Source organism: Triticum aestivum, chromosome 4A (genome assembly GCF_018294505.1).
Source record: "Triticum aestivum cultivar Chinese Spring chromosome 4A, IWGSC CS RefSeq v2.1, whole genome shotgun sequence".
Lineage (NCBI taxonomy): Eukaryota > Viridiplantae > Streptophyta > Magnoliopsida > Poales > Poaceae > Triticum > Triticum aestivum.
This window is the reverse complement of record NC_057803.1, coordinates 630256819-630277255: the sequence shown is the minus strand read 5'-3', so window position 1 is coordinate 630277255 and position 20437 is coordinate 630256819. Positions and strand designations below refer to the sequence as shown.

Here is a 20437-nt window from a genome sequence, read left to right as displayed (position 1 = left end):
GCAGGGGTCCTTTTGGACAAAAAGATATGTAGGCTGACGTGGCAGTAAAATCTGGACCGCGATGCACACGTGCGCAGATTGGTTAGTCCGTTGCTTGACGTCTCTCTACTCTTCTACTCCACCCCCGGAGCACATCTCTGCTCACTGCATTGCCCCGTTTCTCAGAGAGAGAGAGAGAGAGAGAGAGAGAGAGAGAGAGAGAGAGGGGGGCAGAGGAGGCTCATGGCGGCGGCGGTGGTGGCGGGAGCGCTCCGGCGGGGAAGAGCCGGCGCGGGCGGCGCGGCAGAGAGGACGCTGCGTAGGCTCGTGAGTCCCCTTTCCCCCTTCTCCCCTCCCTACGCGCGCGTTCGATCCGATCAGGTTCCGAGGTAGAGCCTCGTCCCCGTCCGAGAGCCGGCGACCGTGGCGATGACGGACGCACCGGTGGTGGTGGTGGTGGTGGCCAGCCGGACCAGCCCGACGACCGCGGCGAGGCGAGGGGAGGAGGGGCGAACCAACTCTGTCTCTCTGTCTTTCTCGGACAGTTTCAGTTCCATGACTGCCTACTACAGTACCTGTCTACTCCGCTCCAGAGTAGCGTGGGAATGCTATAAGTAAAGGAAGAGGAATTTGCGTGTTGATCTTGTAAAGATTTTCACACGCGAATGGAATTACCAGAGTTCAGTGGTGGTACAATTCATTCCACTCCTCCTTGGATTGGATTGGGTTCAGGCTATTGCCTCACCTGTGCTAGGTTCAGGGTCCTATCCTATGAATTCATTTCCTTCGTATCCATCCTGTACATGCCTGCTACGGCCTCTTCCTAATGCTGCATTCTGTGTCTGTATCACCTGAGTGGAAGCTACCTTATGCCATTACTTCTGCTGAATTATTATTGAATTTCAGTCTTGCCTCAGCATCATCATCACCTAAAAAAACGTTAGTTTGCCCTGTGTCTCCTGCATGGTGGATCCGCCGCCGCAGGCCTCGACCCTCGCAGCTTGACTCTGGTGTTCTCCTTCTTGCTAGGTGAGCACACTGATCATAGCGGAGCACGAAGGCGGGCTCGTGAAGCCCTCGTCTCTGAGCGCACTGGCGGCCGCCGAGGCCATCGCCAAAGAGAATAAGGTGTCTCTTCTCCTCGGTGGATCCGGACCGACTCTGCATAAGGCTGCTGAGCATGCTGCATCTAGCCACCCATTGGTCAATGAGGTATTGTTACTTACTGACTAGTCAGCTAGTATCTGTGTTTGCATAACTGCATCTTTCTTTTTCTTTTGCCATTTCAGTTCTGACTTCTGAGAGGGTGAAGAGAACTTGGCGAGAAAGGAAGCAGATGTTCATTTGTTTATCTGTCGGCTCTCTTGCGTTGCAGGTTCTTGTTGCAGATTCAGACATATTTGCACATCCTTTAGCCGAGCCTTGGGCCGAGCTGCTCCGCTCCGTGCAGCAGAAAGGGGGATACTCTCATGTTATAGCCTCTTCGACATCGTTCGGGAAGAATTTGCTTCCACGTGCCGCGGCTCTTCTAGATGTCTCCCCTGTCACGGACGTCACTGCAATCTCTGAGCCCCGGGTCTTTGTGAGGTACGATACTCCACTCCACTGTTTTGTATTGTTTTATCAGTAGTGATTCATCAACAATACAAGATGGACAGCAACCTTTGCTTTTATTCGTAGGGTAATCATCATATGCCTTGATGTTTTAGCATAGCCAACTCGATGATATATATCATATTTTGATTAATACATACTCTTTTTTAAGGCCAATCTATGCTGGAAATGCACTCTGCACTGTACGATATACTGGGGAGTCTCCTTGTATGATGAGCATTAGATCAACATCATTTTCTCCAGCTACCGAGTCTATGTCAGAAACTAAAGTTGCGCCTATAACCCAGGTTGATCTCTCTTTCCTCAGTGAAGGTTTGTATAGCTTCCTCACCATATTATTTTATTGCCAACACCCCTTATAGAGTTGTTATTGTTAATTCTGCATTACCTTTCTTGGACCTTGGATCTATTAAGATAATATTTTGACTTCTGCAATTAAAAGTTCAAGGTCTGATTTGAGTATTACTAGATTTCCATTTCCAGGCAGTTAGTATTGTTTACAGTCCATAGTTCAGTCTTGAGCACGCGCTCATGCTTGGGTGTGGGTGGTAGTATCACTGGTGTGTGCGTGCATCTGCGGGTTGTATTTAGTGTTACAAAACATGCTTTTACGGATCTATAAATCATGCCACGTATTTGTAAAACTCTTTAATTCGGTGTGCAGCAAGCTCAAGGAAATCTTCGTGGGTGAATCTTACATCCCAAGATACAGAACGGCCAGACCTGGCAAATGCACGTGTGGTAGTCACTGGAGGCAGAGGTTTGAAGAGCGCCGAGAATTTCAAATTGTTGGAGCAGCTGGCAGAGAAACTTGGCGCCGCAGGTTTGCGCTTTTACTTGATTGTCCATTGAACCTAGGTGGTACTGAACCTGTGAAAGCCAGGCCTCGTGTAAAATCCATTCCTGTGCACACGGTTTTACGAATTTCCCCCCTTGTGTAGTGGGTGCGACCAGAGCTGCCGTCGATGCAGGATATGTGCCAAATGAACTACAAGTAAGCTCCTCGAGTCTATCAGAGTGGCATAACCAAATACTAGCAACTAAATGATTCATGTTCTGATCTTGCCCCTAGCTTATGTACTCGGTATACAATCCCTCCGCGTCGGTTACCATCTGATGTATCATCTTAACGCCCTGATTTCTCCACAGGTTGGGCAGACCGGGAAGATCGTTGCGCCTGAGGTCTACATTGCTTTCGGGGTTTCAGGGGCGATACAACACTTGGCGGGGATGAGAGATTCCAAGTACATCGTGGCGGTCAACAAAGACGCGGACGCCCCAATCTTTCAGGTTCAACTCCGCTCCCCCCGCAGACTGAGCTTGGAGCATCGAACCCCAAATATCGACTGCTGTTATTGATCCCGCCCTGGTTTTTGTTTCTGCTGCACAGGTCGCAGATTACGGGATCGTTGGCGATCTGTTCCAGGTCCTCGAGGAGCTCCTGGAGAAGATCCCAGACAAGAAATAAGTGTCGGGAGCGTGTCAATCATCCGTCATGTTCCTCGTCAATGCGTGGAAGGGGCTTTCGTCGAAATGTGTCATTGTTGTATGGTTGGCTGGTTAATAAGCACCTTGCTGGATAGCGGTGTTGCAAGCAGCATAACTGGAGGAATGTGTTCACAGTTGACATTTTTTTAAACTCATTTCCCCAGTTTTGTACATATATGCACCAGAATATTGAGTGCATGGGAATAATAATGAAGTCGTGGTTAATCCAGCTATTGGTACAACATTTGACTCACTACAAGAGCAGGCTTGTTACTTGTACTACAAATTTTATTCATGGGGACCTGGCTTTGGAATCAGATATGCAAAGAGCAGGCTCCGAAAGAAGTGCATGCAGGTTTGTGGTTGTGTGGTGTGATTAACTTCTACAGTGAGTACAACTTAACATGCATCTCGCTGTGCACAAAATGATGCACACACGCGAGGACTTGTAAGAAATTTTGCATGCTAGTAGGGTGAATAACTGCAAGTCTACGAGGTGTGGGTGCAAGTCTATGATATGATAGGCTGCTAAGAGCTGGTAGTACATACTCCCTCCGCCGCATAATATAAGAACATCTTCCAAGCTAATACTCCCTCCGTCTGAAAATACTTGTCGAAGATGCATTTCAGTTTTAAATACATCCATTTTTATCTATTTCTGTGACAAGTATTTCTGAACGAATGGAGTAACAAATAAGAGGTCAGGTCACGACCACTTAGTGTCGAAGAACTACATAGGCATGTACTAAAACAGATACTCCCTCTGTTTTTATAAGACGTTTCAAACAGCTTTTGCTTTGTAGTACTATTGAACGACGAGAGGACCATGAATTCAGTTAAAGCGTCCAGGTCGATGACCAAAGGTGGGAAGAAAATTAAGCTAACTGCAATGCAACGGATGCATCTATCGTACCAAATAGACAGAAACTTAAGCTACATGAGTAGTATAGTAGATACAAACAGGTGAGAATCACATCGCTTTGCTCTTAGCAAGCACAAAAAAGTTATTCACATGACTAATTCCTTCAAAACACACGAGTGATGGCTGGACACGCAGCAACAGATTCTTGTGATCTATGCCAAAGCAAGGTCCGAGTAGGGCACTCTTACATCACCGCCCGCTCCTCCAGGGTGATATTCTGCATCAGCCCGAAGGCACCGGTCCCGGTCTTGGCCGGTTTCCCCAGGGACACGGTCGCCGAAGGGCCCGTGAGGTTGTCCACCTCCCCATGGTAGGCCGCCTCCGTGATGAACCTCGTGGCCTGCTCAAAGCTCATCTTGCCAAACGGCGACGTGCAGAACCGGGCCATCCCGAGGCTGTTCATCGGTCGGTAGGAGCCTCCCGAGGTCATGTAATCAGCCGCTAGGCTCAGGTGCCTCGGGTCTACCTTGATGCCAAAGGGCTCAAATACGGCCTTCACCTCGTTAATGATGGTGGCCCTCGCAGCCTCCACCCCGTATGTCCTCAACATAGCATGTATGTCGTTAGATGTAAGCTTGCAGACGTTCAAGAAGTCCTGCAGATCCCAGAATACCTCAAAGTCCAGTCCTGCCGTTTGCAGCCCTCGATAGGCTTCTTCCCTCTCTGTCTCTTTTTGCTTGGTTTCAGTTTCACCTTTCTTTTTCTTCTCTGGCCAAATAACATTACATAGACCTATGTTTTTGTTATGGGATCCACTGACAAATAGGGACCTCAATGTCTTCTGGGCAATCTGGAAAAGCAAAATTAAAGGCATCTTCTATCAGATTTTCTTATGCCCAAAGTTTTATAAATCCCATAGACTCGCAGAAAGCCTGGTCCAACTAACTTTCTCAAATACTGATTTAAATTGCCTACAAACTTTTAAATCCAAAACATAACATGATCCTAATCAAATGCATGTATCACTTCTAAGACACATAGATGGATTACTGCAATGCCATTACTCATTGGAACAATATACAACTAAACTTACAAGATGTCAGCAGCAGTGCTTGCCGTGACACAATTGAACAGCACGAGAAAAGTTTAGACCATAAGCATACGGTGGGCATGATACAAGTTCCCCATTGATTCATAGTATAGTCAGATCAACACATGTTCAGAGAGGAACTAACAAAAAAAAAAAATAAGTTATGTCGTATTCAATTACTACCATCTGAAAGAAAAGCAAACATATAGTGTTCTGTTTATGATGAGGTACCTGGGATAGTAAAATATGTGGTTCCTTGTGCAAGATGTAGTGAACCTCAAAATTCAAATCTGCGCTTTCAACATGAACAGTCAGCTTTAACTTTTTGCTGCGTTTCTGGGTTATATGTGCCTGCTTCTGCTCCTTCAAGTTTTCCACCGTTTCATTTCTCTTTTTCTTGAGTTTAGTAGCTGCCAGCCCGCCTTCTAATTTTGCAGTCTTGTTACTGGAATCTGACAAATGTCCTTCGTCATTCTCTTCTGATTCAACACCAGACTCAGCTGGATCATCCTCATTATCAAGTTCATGTTTTGTCTCTTCATCAGGGTCACTGTTCATGCCATCTTCACTTTCAATATCATCCTCATACTCCATCTCATCATTCTCTTGTCGTTTCCTCTTTTCTGCATCAGCTCCCAAGTCATCCTCATTTTCATCGTCGCCATCACTCGCATCAGACTCGTCACCGTCGGTAGGTCTGCCCTCGGATTCTTCAGGACCTTCTGATGGTAAATTCTCAGTGTCCTTTACCCTTGTTTCCTGGATTCCACTAACTTTGTGTAGCAAATTTAGGTGTTTTTCGATTGCATATTCCATTGCATCAACAAACACAGTTCTCAAGGATGCTTGACACTCATCTACTGTAAGTTCCGACTCAGGAGGGTAACAGTCTGGTGAGAATAGTTTTAGATGCAACTTATAGAGACTCGAAATATGCCCATTACTGTTGTGAAAAGGAACTGTGCATACTTCAATTCCTTCCACAACATCAGCCAACGTAACACCCCTTAGTTTTTCGGCCAGACGTGCAGCATCCTTCCTAAATATCCACATGTAGAGAATTAGTGCAAGTATCTTGTTGAAATTCTTGTTTACTTTTTATAGAGAAAGTTGATATCACATCTTTAAAATAAAAACAAATAAATCTCACCTCTTCTTGCCTTCATGCACAGGGCACTTCATATAAGGCGTGCCAATGTTAGCTGATGCTTTCATTAGGATTTCCTGTATGCGAGGCATCCCAAGTGTGACATTCATGTCCCCTCTTCCAGCAAGATGGAAAGTGTTGAGTCTGCAGGGCATGACAAAAATGTATACAAGAATTTTGAATGGGTCCCCAGATAAGAAATGCAATATACCCCGAAACAAATAAAAAAAATGGAGTCGATATTGAAGAAATGCACATAATATAGTTCTAGTTCATATAAACAGATGTGCAGAAATGCTCTTACGTCATCTGCGTTGAAGGTTCTCCTAAGGATTGAGCAAGGATCACACCAACAGCTTCACCAGGATCTACAAGGCTAGCCACGTACTTGACTTTCAGTAACTTCATTAGTTCCTCCTCCTTGATGTTATAACGGCAGCGACACTTCTTTTTAAGCTTGCGGCAGCAACACTTGTTTTCTTTATGAAATTTTGTTGCGCTTTTGGTGAGCACTTGAGGCAGTTTAGTAATGTATTTGGACTTGAATGACAGGGGATCGCCATTGTAGATATCAAGCTCACCCTTGTACCTCGCAAGCCTGTCAGACACAGCTTTTCTATTCTGTGATTTGGAACAAATTGCAAACAATTAGCAGTCCAATCAAACAAATGCATAGAGCAAGGCATACTACAAGTCTAACTTGGGTAGTTTTATAATTGGGAATGTGAATGTCTTACATCAGCGAGTTCTTTAAACTTTTTGAGAAAGCTACTTTTATGGACATCAACTCCATCTTCTCCATAGCAGAATTGTATGATTGATCCATCAACATTACGCACAGAGTGATCATATGAAACGAACAATGATTCGAGACTTTTGATAAGACAACGCTGAAGATATCCACTACGAGATGTTTTGACTGCTGTGTCAATCAACCTGCAATGAACATACACAAGCTAAACATCATAACAACAAAAGCCACTGCACATGTAATAATGGATGGCTCTAAGGAGATGATATATCTGATATTCTGATTATAATGATGAGATGAGATTGCCAATTGAGGATATGAAAGTATCACTGTTATATGAGAAATATTTTCTTTTCCACCAAGAGAATAATAATTCTCCTTCGTTAATACTAAACGGGGATGCTGCAAACACACGAGAGAAGGCGATAACTGGAGGTAGATCAAATTTCTTGTGTTCCAACGGGCTTCACATCAACATATTATCAAGTTTATCAACCACTCCATATCCAAATAGCATTGGTTCATCAAGAATACTTATGTCCACGGAGCAAGTTTAAAAGCTTGGCACGCCGATCCAGGCCAGAACTTAAGTATGATTTTGAGATGTCAACATTATTGTTTGTGAAGTGATTGATGCAAGAAAGAGTGTGCAATGTTGTGCGGAAGTAACATTGTTTTGTGTGTTTCCAATACTATGTCAAATAAGGGCAAACAAGCGAACGATTTATAATAGGAAGTAATTAGACCATTTGTGCAACTCACTTGTCTCCACTTCTAACAAATACGAACAGCCAAGTATGCCTGATATAAATCGATATACATTTAAAAACAAAACATCTGCTTAGAAACAAAGCTATAAATGTCAAACAACGCTGGGAAAGTGTATGCATTGATGCATAAAAAGGTAGTTTCTTAAGTATTAGAAAGAGCAAAGAAACCTTTACCCATTTCTGCCAGCCATACAATGGAAATAGTACTCTTGAGGACGGAGACCAGTTAAAAATCTGTCACTGACGTAACCACCAGCTCTTGAAGAACTATCCCATGGTGGAAAGCAAGGTAATGACTTCCCAGATATCATTCGTGGAACACGCGCTCCTTCTAAATCTTGTGAGCCTAGCAATGACGAGATTTGTGTCATATTAACCTAGCAAGAGAAATGAAGTGGCAGGATATTAGGCCAAGTAGGTACGCTTCGAGTTTAGAATTGTATCTTCCATGAAACAATTCACTTTCCCAGGTCATCCAATATATTTCGAGTTCAATACAGAATATTGCATTGTTCAGCAACCCTGGAAAGAAAACTTACATCGCCTCCTTTTGCTCCAGTTGCAGTCATAAGAGTGAGACAATTTTTAGGAAAGGGCTTTTGTAGACCATAGGGAAACATGTTCTTATTGACCTTAGTTGTTAACCCATTTAGTTCGCTTAACATTGCTTTATCCAACGCAACGTTCGCAGATTCTCCTATTCTCCGAACAACCTTTTCGATGTTCATTTGCAATTCCACTAGATCTGCATAAAAATAGCAAATGTAATAAGGTTGCAGCTCCAATTTGAGTACAAACAGAAAGGCTGCTGTTGTGGGCTAAAGAGGTAGCCCAGCCCATTAATACCACAGATGGAAAGTAGGCTATTAGGATTATCGAAGCATCTTACGATTGTATGACTTCACCAGAGGCAAACAATACAAAAGTATCACAATATGACTTGTAAAATTGCTAGTACCACAAGAAAAATATGATTATATGTGATCCCACATTTGTAGCCCAGCCCAGATTAGATGTAGTCGCTGCAGATCAAAGAAACTAATAAACTGGCTTATACCTTGTTCCTTGATGGATGTGGTACAAGGGATGCAGAGAAGTCTCTCAAGTAAGTCACTTGCTCAGCTGTCCACGAGATGAGCTCTCTTGTTCATGGGTGTATCATGGGCTATGCTTTGTAAATGGTAGCGCATCTAACATAATAACCTTTGAGAAAAAAATCTATAGAATGTTTATGTTTCCCAAACAGCTACGTCGATAATCCATTAGAATTATATTTATGTAATGTATAAATTTGTTATATTTTAAGAACTAATACTACGATCCAATAAAAAGTACTTTTGATTAGAATCCTGATACCGACAACATTGGTTATTAGGTAGACATAATCACATAGGTATGTAGGAAAGTGTTTTTGATTAAACAATGAGACCACTTTAATTGGAGAAAAGATAAAGTTTGTGTCTTGTGGTAAATCGAGTCATCCTTAACTAGCATGCAATCCATTTTTGTTCATGCAATAATAAATAAGAAGTTGTTAAGCGTGAGGGTCTCTTCGCGACAAGTACGAGCCCCGCCGCCAGTGACATATTAACCGGTATCCGGACAATTGTCCAACCCTAATCAGCCTGTTGTGAATCAAGCACGCACACATCGGCTGCATTTAGCTAAGTTGCAATTTCAAAAAATGCAAATCATCACAGGTAAAACTTCCAACGTCGAAATATTTGTTATTCGTTGAAAGCACTAAGCAGAAGTGGCAACTCAGATGGATCTAGAATTTTCTTTAAATACTGGTCACATGCCGCAAAGGAACGAGAAATATTTTGATAACACACACCAAACATCCGGTCAGTATTCTAAAAGGCACTATGTTCTATTTCGCGGCACCACTATGCTTCGATGGGCCACTGCAACCTCAGCCCTGGCCACCCTTTAAAGTGTTACGCAGCCCAGCAACGCCAGAACTGCAAATTAGGCAGGTACCACAGCAAAAGCTACCTAGGTGCCCCCCTCATGCAGACTTCAGAATACTGTTCACAGACTGACAAGGTTTCTGTTTTCAGGACTAGTAACATCTCAAGAAAAGGACAGTTATTTTGGAGGAATTGCTATTTTGTTAGTTTATTTGGGAGCAATTGCCATTTTGTCAGTTAGCATCTTGTGAACGCAAGATGATTTGGGTCCTTAAGATCTGTGATTATTTTCTTCACTTCTTCAGTTGGGACCCTTACTGTTCCCAAAACCAAGCAAAAAACTATTTTTACTCATTAAACAATGGGATTGAGGATTTGATACTCCCATAGAGCATCTCAATGAGAGAGACTAGCTGTCCTCATAATCATTTACAAAATCATTATGAATTCGTGGCTTGCACACAAAGTATTTGCTGTCCAGATAATGTTGAACAAACCTGTATCAACATCTTTCTTGCACAGAAATTTCTTATGGGCTTCTTCACTGTGTTCCTCACTTTTCGACAAAAAATCCGTCCTCTCATTATTTGACTCTTGGGATAGTAACAGATCATCTATTCCACAAGTAAATCCATGAAACTGCAAGAATTTAATGCATCTTAGACCAACAGTAACATAATTGCAACTAAAAGTACTGTGATTCATCTATTTATACAAAAGTAAGTTGTATCACGCTGTTGTGGCAGCTGGGTAAGTTTTTCACATGATCTACCGCAGAATGACAATATGGTTCAGCACAGGACTAAACGTCTTCAGTTTGCCTCTTGCGGCGCTATATGACTCAAATAGACAACTCAACAGTGGATTGGCCCATTCAAAGTAGTCCGGTATGCAGATCCAGATTAGATTTCCTTTTCACTTCTTTATTTGCTACATAGCACGTCTAGATGAATTTCCAAGGCAGATTATCTGGTTGCATTGCCAATATGTGCTGCATGCTGGTGAAGAGTATCAATGGAATTCTTTATTTGCTCCAGATAGCCATCATGCTGGTCATGACTCATGAGTATTAAAGGAATACAGTCTTCAACTAAAAAAGAGTAACTAAAGATGACTAGAAAATGCTTCATTTTTGCCAAAACATTCAAGAAGCACGTCTAAGGTCTAGAGTGTTTAATTGGTTCAACTGTTTTAGTAGCACCAAATTCAAGGAAGAGTAGACCGTGCTACTGTCTATCACTACTAGCCTAGCAGTCAGACACTCTACCTATAGTGAAAAGATACAAAAAATATGTTTTCAAAGTTACCTGCAAGAACAATGTAAACAAGCGGCTGAAAATCGAGAGCAATCTTCCAGCTGTATCTGCACCATAGAGTTCATGAACTGTATGTATTATCCCGTGATTCCCGAACTGGTTCTTGTCTATCATGCCCTTTAAGAGCTCATTATGGCAAATATATAAAACTAGTTCTTCAGGATCTCTAAGTTTTTCTCCTTCAGCAACATGGCGTACTTTAGCTGTTAGATATTGTACTGAAATTTTCCCTTTCATCTCCACAGTAAATGGTGGGTGGCCTTTCGTTAAATGGTTCAAGATGGTTGTTATGACCTGCACACAAAACAAAAATGCAGCTGACTTTAAAGCAATGTCAAGATCAAGACCAACAGTCACACATGTTTCTTTGTATAAACATCTAACCTGTTTTCCCGTCCACCGCTCTGGCTTCACAAAAGCTGGAGGAAGAAGTTCCAATGTGTCATCATCATTCACAATGGATACCCTTTTACCAGATTGACAAGGACCACGAGTTGAGGACACACAAGACCCATAGACAAGCTGACTGTATTCCTCACGGCTCAAGAATGTGTCCACTTTTGTCAGGAGAACAGCACCAACAATGTGGTCCTACAAAAATACAGAAACAACTGTTATTGCTTGTCAATATCACAGGCATGGCGAGTTTGCTAGTTAGAATAGATTCATGTGGCAACTGACTATACAACAGTTGACATGGTGAAAGACACATCTGCATATACATAGTATTACCTGAATGAGACCTCTGACAGCCTCCCCACTCCTTGGACCAATGTACTGCTTATTTGCATCAACAATGTTGATGGCCTCAGCCCGAGATATTTCATCTTGCGGGAAGTGCACATTCATTTCATCCCCATCAAAATCGGCATTGTATGTACTAAAAAGAAACAAAATTATTTCATCATTTGATATAAGCAAAAGAAAATAACAGGGACATCTCCAAATACCTGCAATTGGCATAGTGCATTCGAATTGTCTTCTCTCCAGGCAACACACGAACAACATGGGCCATCATGCTGGGCTTGTGAAGAGTAGGCTTCAAATCACAAGCAGAGAGGGATTAGGAATGTAGACTAACAGTTCGCTATATCTACAAAAGCTAAGTGTTAATGCTGTCACAAAAAACCTAAAGCAGTATGATTGGCAGCAGGGTGGTGAGTGGTTGCAACTCCAGCCAAAAGTTCACTATTAGATTGTGATGTTCATGTTTTGACTTTATAGTGAAACACATCCTGAAACTGGCAATGCCAAAACTATGAAGTTGGCCTGCCAAGTAGGGCTACAAGTCATGGGCCTTATGTCGTATGCAAAATTGCAGTTGATCTTGGTATTTAATATCGTCTTAAATTTTAAATAAAACCATGAGATGAAAGCGTAGTTTTGCATGCACCTCATAGACCCAATATAGATTTGTATGCTTAGCTCTATGTACATAAAAGAATGAAGAAATTAACACAGCTACAAAAACTAGCATGTGGTGCCTGCCCGCACCTCATAATTACATATACTCCCTCCATTCCATTGTTGGAAGTTCTAGGTTTGTCCTAAGTCAAACAATTTAATTTGACCAAGTAAATAGAAAAATATGACAAAACCTAGAACTTCAAGTATTTTGGATCAGAGGGTTTGCCTCTTTACAACAATGCTGCAAATAAATTATAAATATGTGTATTTGCATGGAAAAAGTTGCATCGAAGAAGTAATAATAACAACATTAAAAAACACACTTTGCTAAAACAACAACGGAATGAGATTGAAGAAGGTTTTTCCTTTGTTTTCAAGTATTGCTACTGAAGAAAATGGAATGTTAAGCATGCTAGCAAAATATTTATACCTGTCTGTTGACCAGTACAATGTCACCATCTTGAATATGTCGATATACAACTTTGCTTTCAAATTCACATCTAGGGTCCTTCCCTGGTTGAGAAATTGATCCTCTAGAAGCAAGCAACGTCTTAGCAGTGGGATGACGTTTGGAATGGTCAGCCTGTAATTTATACAGGTTATTGTTAACCTTGTAGTGTGTCGCGCCAGGATGAATTTCGGCGCCATTACGTATAGCTCCTCGCAGATTTTTGGCATTCCAGGGCGTCACTTTCTGCTTACGAAAAAATATATCATGATGAATCCTGTAAATTACATACAAAACAAAAGAACAGCTTGGATGCAGGTTAAGATATATCCATAAAAAGAGAAACATCTTCTGTATAATGGTGTGTCTTCTCTCTTCCCCGCATCTCCCAAAAAGGTGGGACGCAACTGCTAACTCAACAATAAGAAAAAGTACCTCTTATTTAATAACTAGCAACCAATCCAACTTCAATGTTGTTCAAGAAGAAAGGATACAACGTTACCAGGAGTCATGTGCTTTATTGGATAGCATAACACTAGTAAGATAGCATGTCTACAGCGGTAAAGAAAAGGCTGGTGGATATTTCAAATATATTTAGAGCACAAACATAAACATAACCATAGAAATATTAATTAGATGTCAATACAGAAGAAAATGCAGGTCAATCCATGATGAAAGTACCTCAGGATAAGTCAGCTTTGAAGCAGCAGCAGGAGGAATGCCAATTTCGTTAACAGCCAAAAACGGATCCGGAGATATAACTGTCCGGCAGGAATGATTAACTCTTTTGCCCATTATTTTCTGTCGAACAATCCCGGTTTTCTTATCCACCAATTGCCGTACACCATGACCATCTTTATCGCTTTTTACTGCCACCAGCATAAACATTTCGGAAGAGTCAGACTTCTTAGTGGGGATAAATGTATAAAATGCATGTAAAACCAAGCCCATTAGTGAAGGCAATGCTATAGTAACCATAAGACTTCTACTAAAAACAATCATAAATATTATCAATGACAACAAATATATCTGCATGTGCATCATAATTCTTCAACGCAAGCACAAACAAAATTCTGAGCATTTCCTAAGTTGATACTCCCTCCGTTTTAAAATATATTGTGTTCTATTTTTTGGAAAGTCAAACTCCTTATGTTTGATCAAGCTTATTGAGAAAAGAATCAACATCTACAATACCGAATCAGCATCAGTGGATTCATCGTGAAATCTATTTTACTTATTTGGTATTGTAGGTATTAATATATTTTTACTATAAACTTGGTCCAACATAAGAAGATTTGACTTTTAGAAAAAATCAATACATCCTACATTTTGGAACGGAGGGAGTAGGTCATAACAATGCAGCCAAATCAGCAAGGGCACTACATTCACATTAATCACTGCCCATAAGAAGGGCACATAACAATTCAATTCTATTGGCGCTACGTAATTCCTGTTCTTAACTAATATATATAACCCTGAAACTAGGTGATCTAGTTGAGAATAGAGGCAAGAAACTCCAAGGCAGAAAGAACTCTACCAAATTATAAGAGCATAATCTGATTAGGGTCGAAATTGTAGAAGCAAGAAGCAATCCAATCCATATTATCATGAATTGACATATATGACTGCATATAAACAACTGAGAACAAACTGGTAACAGCTACCATGTATAGCATTCCGAAACTTGATTCAACCAGTTATCTAAGTAGAGGAATCCAGAGATACATGTAACATGTTTGCGGGTTTTTTTGGTCGAGTGTCAGAACAAAAAGGGATGGTCTAATTCATTAAAGGAAAGAATGCATACTAACCAAGGCCTTTACTACTATCGTAAAATAAATTTACACTTGTTTGCAGATCCCTCCATCTTGTAAGAATATCCATGTGATTAGGATTGTCATGCTGTAGCGCAAGATTGGCCTCTTGCACTTTACTTAGCATAACATTTTGTGGATGTTCCATAATCTATACCCAAACAAATTAGCATGATTAGTTTAGAAGAAGACTCGGTGAATTAGTACAACTATATGGTCTACTTACTCCAAGGCTAGAGTTAGTTGAGGGACGGAATCTATTTGGTGGCACAAGCATACTCTTCAAGAAAAACATCTCATAGCCCCTCCTCTTTTCTGATACACATAAATTCTGCTGAAAGTCGCATAGTAACATGCAGAACCTGGCTTCCTTTTCCCACAGGTCTTTGAGAATAGATTCAACCTGACGCAGTTCAAAAAGAAAGAACTCAGTCATGTGCTGCCTGTAGAACATGCACAAGGCATCTCAATGTGACTTCAAAACCAAAAAGGAAATGAAAATGCAACCTCTGTAGCCAAGAGAGGCCTATCATCAGAAAGGTCTTTTGTTTGATTGCTTGATGCTTTAACTCTATCATCCATAAGACCAGAAACACCAGTTCCATTTGGGTTGGAAATATGGCCATCTCCTTCAAGATTATAATCGGTGATTGCTTTTCTTCTTACAGCAGAACCATCTGTACCCTGCAAATCACGTACAATGAGGACCTATGATGCAAGAAAATGCTATACACATAAAGACTGTGAGATGACGACATCAAGGATTAAATCACACATGCAAAACATGAAGTAGAGGTGGGCAGTAATAGTGTTGATCAAGGCACTATGAAACCTAGAGATCACAATGTAAGGCATCCAAGATGATAAAACAAGTGCAAGTATATATAGAACCTCAACAAGGATATGCAGAGTAGCTAGTAACAAGCAAACTTGTAGAATGGTAGAGTAAGAGAAAAAGCACAGCTACAAGATTATGTCTAGCTTTCATTGGTTTAATCGGAAATTTTCTCGCCTTCTCTATTTAATTTTGTATTCCTTTTGGTTGGAGTAGTTCTTGTTGGGTTTCATCTAGTGAACAGGAGGAATAATAGCAATATACAGAGCCGCAGTTCATAGGAAAATTTGGCCTATCCTCTGTCCTAATGTGCCTAACGTTATTAGTTTGTATATAGAAGGTAGGTAAGTACACCTGGTTTACTCAGGAACACTGAAATTCAACATATTGTAAGCAGAAGCAGGATGAAGTAGGTCCAGGTTTTCAGACAATGACAGTGGTACAGCTCGAGATATACCTGAATGGTGAGCCAACCATATATCTGGCATTTGATGGGCGGGTTCTTCATGCCACAGTTTGCACACTTGTTCACCCGCTTTTTCATCAGCTTGGAGAAGATAGAATGGGCCTCTTTCAACTGGATGGATGTCCAGATTTTGTTCCCTCGGTCAGAAGGGGGCGCCGGTTTATCAACCGAACCGTCCTCGTCCATTTCAACGCTTTCCTCCGAAACAGCAGAATCTTGCAAGTTCTTGGCCTGGACAACATCGCCCCTCGCCAGCAGCTCAAGCTCACGGGCGTACCTGTCGACCTGACAACGAAAGGCCCGAAATCATACAATGAATCCATGGAAGGGGAATTATCACATCACCACTGCCAGGATGGACAACGAGAGGCGTTACCAGCTGGGCGCTGAGGCGGAACTTGCGGCAGGTGAAGCAGGTGGAGCGGAGGAGGTCCCGGAGGGTGTCGAAGAGCAGCGGGTTGAAGAGCGGCTTGGAGAGCTCGATGTGGCCGAAGTGGCCCGGGCAGTTGCCGGGCTGCTGCGCGCAGGTCTTGCAGCTGCTCGGAGTCGGGACGGCACAGAATCATCCATCAATCTAGTCTAGCAACACCGGAAGGAGAAGAGACAAGGGGGAGAAGGGGGGAGGCTGGCTTACGTGTCGTTGGCGTTGACGGGGCCCATGGCGGGGTCGAGCAGGCCGCCGGGCACGGGGCACATCTTGGCGTCGAGGCGCTCGGACCTGGTGAGCCGCTTGACGCTGAGCCGCCGGACCTCGTCGTCGGTGTAGAAGCCGAAGAGGATGGAGTCCACCTCCACCGACGTCGCCTGCTCCTGCTCCTGGTGAGGAAAAACAGACAGACACACACGGACGGACGGGGTTATTACGGCCTGAGAAATCGCCGGCGTGCGGCGGGGACGAGGGAGGGAGGGAGCAGGAACTCGCCATGGCGCGCCGCCGCCCGCCGGCGTTGGAGAGGAGGGGGTGGGGAGGGGGGCGTCGGAGCGGTTCGCGGCGGCTAGGGTTTTTGCGAGAGGGAGGGAGGAGGGAGGGAGAGGGTTTAACGCTCACCACCGCGGCAGGCCCATCGTAATAAGCCCATGCCTCCCAGCGTGCGCGCGCACGGGAGGCGGTGGCCTTAAGTGGGCTCGCTGTTCTCAAAAGATTAACCTGGCTTGGCCCGACCGACCGAATTCATCGGCCCGTCTGGCTGCGTGGTTTTCATTATTATAATACTTTCTCCATTCCTAAATATTTGTCTTTCTAGATATTTCAACAAGTGAACAAAATGAGTGAATCTACACTCTAAAATATATCTATATACATATCTGTATGTGATAGTCCATTTAAAATCTCTAAAAAGATAAATATTTAAAAATGAAGGGAGTAGATAGTAGTAGATCTTATTGCGAGGAACTCGCCTTTTCTTAACCCAGAAAAAACGAGGAACACACTTTTTTAATGTTGTGTGTGATGAACTTTTTTTCCTAGGAAAACTTTCAATCTATTCATTATCAATCACGATAGTACAATGAATACGAGAAATAATAAAAATTACATACAGATTCGTAGACCACGTAGCGACGACTATGAGTACTGAAGCAGGCCGAAGGCGCACTCCGGCATCGTCCCTCCCTCACTGGAGTTGTGTAAAACTTATTAAAGTAAACAGTCGGGAAATCGTCGTGCTAAACCCTATAAACCAACACATAAAACTGTGTGTGATGAATTTTGCTCGATCGTTTAAAAACTTGGTGCCATGCGTTGTAAAAAAAAATAGAACTTGGTGGATGCTCGGCAGCTAGCTAGCCGCATGTATTTTCTTCCCTTATTTATTTGTGCAACTAGCTACTGTCCCCGGTTATTTTTAGTCTGCATATAAATTTTGTCAGAAATCAAAATATCTCTATTTTGATCATATTTATAGAAAAGAGTATCAACATTTACACTGCTAAATTAATATTGTTACATTCATTGCGGTTTCATAGTGTATATATTTGGTGTTGTAGATGTTGATATTTTTTAATACAAATTTGATCAAATTTTATAAAGTTCGATTTGACACAAATCTAATACGGGGAGTAAAAAGGACAGGAGAAAGTACTAAATTAGAATTGATTGCATCATCACACGGCATTCAAGGAAGCACCCACTCACTTTAATCGATATCTCAACATCTACTATAACACTCAGCTCCCTAGGGGGTAAAGGCCTCTCAACAATTGAGGACATTGGTCTGGATTGTTTCCCAACAGTTGGCCGGCAATTTTTCAATGAGCTCTCTCATTCAAATGAGGTGTTTAATTTTAAATTTGGTCACGACTCAAATCAATCGGCAAGAACCAGCTTTTAAAATTATAGCGGTCTTATGCATGCTCTTATTACCTCACAAAAAAAATGCCAACATGCAACATTGTAGCATCAATATAATTTTTGGTTGAGTTCCAATTTTTGATTTGGTCAACGGTTTCTCAAGGAGCTCTCCCATTCAAGTGAAGTTTTAACTTTTTGAATTTGGTTCGTGATTTTGACTGGTAATGATTTATCATATCAATCGACAACAATCAGCTTGTAAAGATACACCAGTCTCGTGCTCTCTCATCACGTGATAAAAAAATGCTAACACACGGCACTATAGCACCAATACCCTACATAGTGTGGGTTCATTTGCAGATAACACATAACTATACTCCCAGAAAGAGACCACCAAAATAACAGATTGTTAGAAGAGAAAACACACTTCATCTTCTCCCATACACACCAAACAAATTTTTGTATTAAGTCATAACAACACCAACCGCACGGCGAAGCACGCCCATTCCTTCTAGTATATAAGAAGTAAGGAGATCAACAACTCTGAATGGTAGGGCCATGCCTTAGAAAACCAAGGGTGGGGGTGAAATAAAAACTTAGGCCCCGTGTCTAAATGTGTCATTCAAAATATTTAAACTTAAATCATTTCGGCAGTATTGTGACTTTTTCAAAGGACCTGAATTTTTAAAAAGAATCAGGACCTTAAAGAAACAACTCAATGAGATAATCATTCGATGACACCAATACATAGGTGATTGCAGCAGCCTTGTAGTTCATTGCTCTCTTCTACGAATTTGTGAAGCCACCAACGGAGAATCAAGGAGGAGACAAAAGGAGTAAGGGCGTCTCGAATGCTGACCTCAAAACCGCACACCGAATCGGGGGGGGGGGGGGGGGGGGTAGTCTACCAGCAGTGATGCGGGAGCCGGCCATCCAACTGTGCCCGCACTCATATCAAAACAAAGTTCAACAAATACTACACCATACTATAATGATCACAAAAGGAAGCAAGAGAATATGCTATTGCATATATTAATCCTTGCGCTCTTACACCAGTGAAATGCCAATTAGCATCTAGTATAAACGAGAATGACAACAATATTTAGGGAAAAGTCCATTTTGAACCTTAAACTTGTAGAGCTTAGCTAAATCAAACCCCCAACTCCGAATCCAAGTTGTTGGCACACTGAACTTATCGATCCCGGTCTAAACATCGAACCCCGAAGTTGTTTGGTGCACTGGGGAAGCGAGGATCCTGGGATTACCACATCTCTCACATCGCTCCTTTGGTGGCCCGGCCAACCTGAAAAATAGTCACGACTTTTCTTTTGAAATTTGAAAAATGTGCGTGATTTTGAAAAATCTTTGCAAATCTGAAAAAAAAATCAGAAATTAAAATATGTTCTTAAATATGAAAAATCTTCAGGAGTTTGGAAAAATGTTTGTGAACTCAAAAAATGTTTGCAAATAAAAACAATTGGAAGTAAAAACATTCTCATAATTGAAAAATCTTCAGGAGTTTGGAAAGATGTTCAGAGAGTTTTTAAAAATTTCGAAGTTGAAAAATGATCAACACATAGAATTGAGTATGTGTCATAAAATGCTCATTGTATATAAAAAATGTACATCAAAGTAGATACATAATGTTCATGTGTTTTTTTATAATAAGAAAAGGAAAAATATAGAAAGAAATAAAAATAATTAAGAAAATAAAAAACCTAAGAAAATTGTAAATAAAATAGAAATAAAAAAGGATATAAAAGTGATAATAGAAATTACAGAAACAGAAAAAAGAGACAAAAAATGTTCTACTAGGCGGCCCGCACGAGACTAGAGGTGGAAGATAAATATGACAGGCGGGTCAAATCAATCCACGAAAGTAGAAAATTATGATATTTGTGTGTGTGTGTGTCTATATATTTCATGTGAAAAACAGCTTCAGCATTCGATTTAGACCGGGATTGATAAGCTTAATGTACCAACGACCGGGATTCCGAGTTGATGGTTTGATTTAACTAAGCTCTACAAGTTTAAGGTTCAAAATGGACTATTTCACAACATTTAACAAGTCATTCGGATTTTCCCCTTCCTTATTACATACATGTCTGCAGATACAGATTTTTAATATAAATCAGAAAGCAAAGGTGGTAAAAAAAATTCTCACTTAGTTCTTTCTTGTAGGAGTACAAACAAAGAAAATAAAAGATGAGCAGATCTTTTTATTAGACAAGGCGTTAAAAAAAAGAG

General features: G+C 41.6%; 2 protein-coding genes across 3 annotated transcripts; one reads left to right on the top strand and one right to left on the bottom strand.

Moving 5' to 3' along the window:
• Nucleotides 1-131: 131 nt before the first annotated feature.
• On the top strand, nt 132-3312 carry LOC123087766 (electron transfer flavoprotein subunit alpha, mitochondrial). Its single transcript, XM_044509868.1, has 8 exons — nt 132-306; nt 1009-1191; nt 1355-1566; nt 1745-1905; nt 2258-2416; nt 2535-2587; nt 2743-2883; nt 2984-3312. Exons 1-8 carry the CDS (start codon nt 223-225, stop codon nt 3059-3061), a joined length of 1071 nt encoding a protein of 356 aa, XP_044365803.1. The 5' UTR covers nt 132-222; the 3' UTR covers nt 3062-3312.
• A 623-nt stretch (nt 3313-3935) lies between these two features.
• On the bottom strand, nt 3936-16934 carry LOC123087765 (DNA-directed RNA polymerase I subunit 1). Of its 2 annotated transcripts, XR_006441497.1 has the most exons (22): nt 16823-16934; nt 16535-16716; nt 16277-16436; nt 15892-16185; nt 15107-15283; nt 14826-15002; nt 14597-14750; nt 13467-13654; nt 12768-13031; nt 11881-11969; nt 11663-11810; nt 11315-11521; nt 10922-11224; nt 10112-10253; nt 8241-8446; nt 7876-8078; nt 6918-7116; nt 6485-6801; nt 6184-6324; nt 5265-6072; nt 5037-5173; nt 4664-4793 (listed from the first exon to the last, which is right to left on the bottom strand). XR_006441497.1 is itself a non-coding variant. In XM_044509866.1 (21 exons), the coding sequence occupies exons 1-21, from the start codon at nt 16823-16825 to the stop codon at nt 4188-4190; spliced, it is 4968 nt and encodes a 1655-aa protein (XP_044365801.1). In that variant the 5' UTR covers nt 16826-16934; the 3' UTR covers nt 3936-4187. The 2 variants fall into 2 exon arrangements, 1 of the variants encoding a protein (XP_044365801.1); XM_044509866.1 differs by lacking the exon at nt 5037-5173 and having other exon boundaries at nt 3936-4793.
• Between the last annotated feature and the right edge of the window lie 3503 nt (nt 16935-20437).